This window comes from Nestor notabilis, unplaced genomic scaffold (genome assembly GCF_000696875.1).
Source record: "Nestor notabilis isolate BGI_N333 unplaced genomic scaffold, ASM69687v1 scaffold23949, whole genome shotgun sequence".
Classification (NCBI taxonomy): domain Eukaryota; kingdom Metazoa; phylum Chordata; class Aves; order Psittaciformes; family Psittacidae; genus Nestor; species Nestor notabilis.
This window is the reverse complement of record NW_009942673.1, coordinates 8,043-14,463: the sequence shown is the minus strand read 5'-3', so window position 1 is coordinate 14,463 and position 6,421 is coordinate 8,043. Positions and strand designations below refer to the sequence as shown.

Sequence of the window (6,421 nt, the reverse complement as noted above, 5' to 3'; positions counted from 1 at the left end):
CGTAGAATCGCAGAATTTGGACTGGAAGGGACCCACAAAGGCCGTCCAGACCTGCGATGAGCAGGGACGTCTCCTACTATATGATGGGCTTGGAGATGAAGAAAGAAAAGCGCAGAAGACGACATTAAAAAGACGTTAAGAGTAAATGAGCATCGTCTTACAAAGGGACCAAATCAGTTCTTGTTGCATTATCACCTCTAGCAAGCAAAGATGCTTCCAAAAATAGTTCGCTGGTGCTGGGGGACAATGATGGAGGTCAACCCAATATAGATAAACACCGACTTCTTGTTGCTGTACTCAAAGGAGTCTTGTATTCTTCTGTAATAAAGATTATGTGGCCGCTACTGCGGGTCAGTAATTTATACTGCTGCAAATGTGAAAAGGAGGAAGTTTTTCAAAAGTCACTTACAGTCTGCAGGTTTTGGAGGGGTAAGTTTTGCCATGTGGAATATTTTTATATTTATTATTATGGCATCTCTACAGGTTTCATTGAAGAACATTACAAAAGGCAGGCACAAACACTTGTTACAGAGTTAGATGCACATGTCAGGGGCAGCTGGCCAAAAGGCTGTAGCAATTCACCTCAATTCAACTCAAAAGTTGAGTACTTTGTGTAGGAGTATACGTCATGGTGGGGGTTGAGTGGGTGATACTTGGTTTTGAATTAAAAAGTGATTAATAACTCCAGTCAAGGCATGGTAGATGAAATGCCTTTTGGGAAGTAAAGCAAATTCTATACGCATTTGAGATGACCTTGAGGTAGTCTGTAGAGATGAGAGATTGTCTAGGAAAGGTGGCCTGTTTGTAGTTTCCTTTGTGCAGGGTGCACATCTGGTAAGAGAGAATTAGTCACTCTTAGGGGCTCTAGGAGGAAGATTTTTAGCATATATATATATATAAGATATATATTTGGGTTTACATCTGTTTCAGCAGCAAACTTAAGAAAACTGGATATACTGCATATGAACATCATTAATTCTTACAAAGACATAATACTGCCAGTTTACTGGAGTTTTAATATCTTTTCTTGCTAACACATTGTACTGAAATTTATCTGAGACTCTTTCATGATCGAGTGTTTGTTTTAAATGCCTGTGGTTATGAATGTAAAGCCCAGTAACGTTCAGATGGCTTTGATCCTGCATCACCTTGTCTTTCCCTGAAATCGCCCTGGCATGATTCTGCCCATTTCAGGTGCAGCGTTTGAGCACAGGAAAAAGACTTTCAAATGTGTCTCTCTAAAAAAATAGATTTTTTTTTTTTTTGTCGAGACATTTTTCTCCAAATTTCAAAAAGTTTATTTTTGTGAGTATTTAAGAAAATAAGGAAAAACTGAAAACAGACAAACATCAAGAAAAACAATCTCAGAGGTAACACATGCTTAATGACACTCTCTAAGGTTTCAGATACAATACACAGGGATTCAGGCTCTGGTGATAGGACTTCCCCCAGCCCACCAAAGCTATGTGGGATAAACAGCAAAGTACCTGGACATGTTCAGACCCTCATCTACCAGCAGTAACCAACAATTCTATAAAGTTGCAGTAGCTGTCGAAAAAGGAATCCTTTTCTTGCAAGGAAATAGGAAGCATGATGCTATTTGCCAACAGCAGACAGATCTTTTGAGGTCTTTCAGCAGTTCTGCTCCCCGTCCCCTCACTAGGGATCCTTACTTTCTGCCAAGAAGGGTAAAGACATGTCATTGCCTTGTGTGAAGCAGGCAAAAAATGACTTTTATCAGGCCATTGTCCCAGTTTTAGAACTTGTGCAAAGTGTACAAATTGAGAAAGATGTGAATAGTTCATCCTATGGTTCCCCTAGATGTCCAAAGAAAGGACTGGGCACAGAGGCAGCAGTGGCCAAGGGATCCCTCTCTCAAACACAACAGCAGCACTTTTATGCTTGGTACGGTCCTTTCTCCCCTTGACTATGGAAAACAGAACATAGATTCGTGGATGGGGCTACACAAGCCAGCACAGGGTCACCCTGATTATGTTCTACCCAGCTGCTGTTGCTGAGCCTGCCATGTAGCAGAAGTGCTTCCAGGCCAGGTTTCAGCCGATGCTCAGGGTCTGTTCCCCCCACTGCAGCAGTGCCAGGCTAAGCGTGATTACCTGTTTGATTCTTTGTCTGTGCTCTCAGGCTGGTTTTGTGGCTTCTGCTGAGGCCAGCATACTCCAGCCAGGCTGTTCACTGCCTCCAAGCTATCCCAGTGAAAGCTAGCTTGTGTTTGTCTACATTATAGGGCAGCAGCAAAAGCAAGACTACAGTGTAGACATACCGTGTGTCTCTCAGACCCCAAGTGCAACTTTATTTAGACAGACAAAAAATATAAATAGGTAAATAAAAAACAATTTTTTCTGGGTGGTTTTCTGGAGAGAGCTGCCTCGAGGGTCCGTATTTCTGACATGCACTCAACTAGGATACCTTCATTTTGCCTTTCTCAGGAGCTGCTTCATTGATGAGTGGCTGTTCATCTCCATTCACTGACAGGATCCTCTTCTCTGGCGGCTGCTCCTCCGGCTGGCGGGCAATCAGCAGGCGACAGGTAAGCAGGATCCCAAAGACTAGAGCATGGGCATAACGCTTGAGTGGATCCCCCACTAGCTGGTGGAAAAAGAGCACGGCCAGCACAAGGAGAAGGAGCAGAAAGTTGGCCACGTCTTTGGGGCGACCGGGCACCAGTGTCATGACAATGCCGCACGCCACTTCTAGGGCACCGATGCTCTTGCGGAGGAGGATGGAGCTGACTCCCATCTTCTTCAGCATGGGGAGAGCCCGCACGTAGCTTTTGTATGCTCGTTTCTGAAATGAAGAAGTGATAGCGTAGAACACCACAATGTGAGAAAGTAAAGGCAAAGGCAAATTCCACTGAAATAGATTGGGGTACAGCATGACTTAAAGATCACTTCAAACATCACCCTCTAGCACAATACCCAATCTGTATCCCTAAAGCTTTTGTTGGAGGGATATTAATACCACCAACCTGCAATTCCCCTTTATAAGGTGTTGCCTCCTTGCTGAAAAACAGTACTGCAACCTAGCACCCATCCTTGGAGCTAGGACCAGGCCAGGTGTACAACTGCTAGAATTAGCAATGCAGAACCATAGTGTTAAAAGAAAGTACCTCTCTCCAGGAGTAGGTAGTCCCTAATTAAATAACACACCTAGTCCCTGCAAAGCCAAGGCACATCAAGTAAAAAGGGAAATCTCTTTCTACCTCACAGCAACTTACAATATCCTAGTGTTTAGGGGCAGTACAATCTTAGCATGGGACTATACATCAAAACTGAGATTCTCCAACCCTCTCTTGTGCTTACATACCTTTGTGATCCTTTCTTTCCTCAGATCAAAGCAAGCTGACCTGTGATATCCTTTGCTTCCTGGTTTATGCTGGATTTAGAAGCAGTGTAAGTTGAAACACTAAGCCTCCTTACATAGCTGCCTCCTTTTTCCTAGAGAAAAAACAACCTCTGTCCTTAGACACGTTCAAGTTCTTGCATTTGAACATTAGGTGCTTGTGGGCTTATTGGTTTTGTTTGTTTTCTTTTTCAATCAAGTATTTCCTTTTTTTATGTATTTTAATAAAGCTCCTAGTTATTGAGACACTGAAATTATTTCCACTTACACTGGAGTCTACAGTCCCTGCAGATATTCTTGCCACTGTGTTCTCTGCTTTCTAATCACGGAGAGGGAAAGGGAAGCCGAATCTCAGGTACAGAGCCATTCAGCTCCCACAGGCACTGATCACATTGTAGATCTACTTCGGTGTGATTTTGGAAACCTCCACTACAGGCACACAGAACTTCCCCACATCTCTGTAAATTTGCTGCTTTCTCCTAAGAGGAGCTGGCACTTCAAAAATCCACAGCATTGTCATTTTTGCTACCAAATAACTGAAGATCTCACAACACAGTTACTCCAAGTGTATTTGTTATAAGGATGGATTTTAAACCATCAGTGAATAAAATCCTCAGAGCAGAGTACAGCTGTGAAAGATACAGCTTTTTAGAGAAATGTACTATCAGCATGTCCTAGAGTACTCTGGAATTTCAAGTATTTTAATAGACAAACCAGTGTGTCTGGTTTTTACTAAATGAAAAACTTCGGTTTGGTGTTGCAGGTAGATAACAGAGGTTCTCTTATTTGCCTGGGGCAAGAAGCCATGCTTATTGATGGGCAAGATCAGGTTTTCCTGTCTCCAGTACATGACAGACCACCCTGGTATGCAGCACAGCAAAAGCATGAAAGCCTAATGAGCCATAACATGTTACAATATGGGCTATTAAGAATGACATAAGAACGATGGTGCTGTGTAATATGCGAGTGCCTCTGCATTCTTTCTGGAAATGGAGATCATTCCTAACTGTAGGCCTGACTCTTGGTAAAGCAGAAAGGGTCAGAGAAATGAAATATTTTACAGAGCAAGGATTTTGCAATGCCAGGTCTCACTGCTGTTTCCTGTCACTTACGTGGCAGAAGCTTAATAGCTTTGTTTCCTGGGCACTTCATCTCTGTCTATTGCTCCCGAGTTTCATCTTAGTGATTCCTCCCTGTGAGATCCCTGTGCTGGGCTGCAGATGAGGCACTGCGATTCAGATGTTACTTGAGAGCTAAGGAAAAGCAGCTGGGCAGGTGGAGCAAAGGGAGAGAACAGAATGTGCTGGAAACTTCCAGCACTGTATTTTTAGGGGCACAAAAATTATACCAGTGCTTTTCAGACGCTGCAATAAATGTGACAGGGGCCAGCAGGAGAATAAACAAACAGGGACAAGGCAGCAAGATGTGGCAGCTGCCTGCCTGCAGCTTGCAGCCAGCAAAGCTCTGCAGCAGGGTTGGCCCTGGGCAGGGATGAGCAGCACTAGCTCACCAGCTGGGAAATGCACACAGTGACTTCTCCATCCTTTCCTCACCTCTTTCCTTTAGGCAAAAGGAGGAGAAGCTTATTTCCCAGGCTAATGATAAAGTGACTGTTAATAATTTCTTCGTCTGCCAACTAAGAATCTCAAAGCATTTCACAGTCATGGATTAATCCCTGCTCAGTCTGGTGAGGTAGGGACAGTCAGTGTCATTATCCTTGCTTTAAAGCACGGAATTTTGGGGATGATGATCCTGCTGCCAAAGCAGGTATCTGCTTTTCCTACCCCCAGTCCAGAGGTAGGTGTTCCCCCAGGGATCAGCTATACCTGCCTGCTACATCTGGCACTTCTTCAGACCTTGCTTTTCAGAGACCCTTGGGTCCCCATATTTTGCAGGCTATTGGTGTGCTGTGCTACCCTGGCCTCCTTCACTCCCCTCTTCTCCATGGATACGCTCAGACGGAGCCCAGCGAGGGCTGCCAGGATATCCATGGCAGCGCGTATTACTTGTTTCTCTCTGTGTCCGTCAAACACAGAGACAGATAAGCTTCTTCCCCCTCCCACCCATCGCTCAGGGTCCCAGAGCAGTCGCCCTCCATATATCCCACTCCAAACGCTGCTTCTGCCACAGGGTTGAGGGGAAGACAGCCCTAATGTTTCTCCCTCCATGCTGCCACTGCCGTACTCACCATCTCATTGTAGGCATCTCTGCTGAGCCGGGGGGTCAGTTTGATGGTCCCCATAAAGACGAAGAAGAGCCCCAGGGCCACCGAGAGGGCGACTATGGTGATAGTCCTGGGGGATGCCATGGAGGCGCTGGGAACCAGTCCTAGCGAGGCCTTCTCGCTGTGTCTGCCCGCCCGAGCGGGAGGCTGTCAGCCACCATTGAAGGAGATGAGGAATAAAGCTGCAGAGGCAGCAGGATGACAGTGGGAGGGGATGGATTCAGCCTCCTCCGCTCAGCAACCTCCGGGTCCTAATGCCCCGCAGCCACGCAGGCAAGAGCCAGGCAGCTCTAGCACCTGCCGAGCGACGAGCATTCCCACCGCTCCTACCATTAAGTCATCCTCTGTTTCCTTGCACGTTCCATAAATTACAGACAGAAAGAGGAAACCGAGCCAGTTCCAGGGATGCAGAATGCACAGTGCAGTTGCTCACTAGTGGGAAAACAAGGATGTGTTAGCAGAGGGCATGGGAGCAACCTGCTGTGAAGAGTGGTCGGAGGTCTCTTTTGCATAGGCAGCTTCCAGTTTCAGGTGCTCAGGCACCAATATATTAAGCAATATGGGATTATTTGCTGTGTATTGCCCCTAAATAAGCAAAAAAAGATGTTTTGTCCCTATGGCTGTCCTGAAACCTGATGCCCAAAAGAGTGAGGCCACCGTGCCACCCTTCCCCATTGCAGATAAAAACTGTCCGGTATGTTCAGCTCTCCAGAGAGTAGTGGAAAGGTTTCCTGATACTCTGTTACTTTCCCCCCTCTAATTTGCAACAAATTTCCTTTCAACAAAAGCATATCCAGGCTAGGCAGAAATCCATTCAGGTCTCACAGCGAGAAGCCA

At 45.6% G+C, this 6,421-nt stretch overlaps 1 protein-coding gene across 1 annotated transcript; it reads right to left on the bottom strand.

Annotated features, from left to right (window-relative positions):
- Nucleotides 1–2,283: 2,283 nt before the first annotated feature.
- On the bottom strand, nucleotides 2,284–5,881 carry TMEM35 (transmembrane protein 35). The gene is made up of 2 exons (XM_010021517.1): nucleotides 5,549–5,881; nucleotides 2,284–2,805 (listed from the first exon to the last, which is right to left on the bottom strand). The coding sequence occupies exons 1-2, from the start codon at nucleotides 5,666–5,668 to the stop codon at nucleotides 2,419–2,421; spliced, it is 507 nt and encodes a 168-aa protein (XP_010019819.1). The 5' UTR covers nucleotides 5,669–5,881; the 3' UTR covers nucleotides 2,284–2,418.
- Nucleotides 5,882–6,421: the final 540 nt, after the last annotated feature.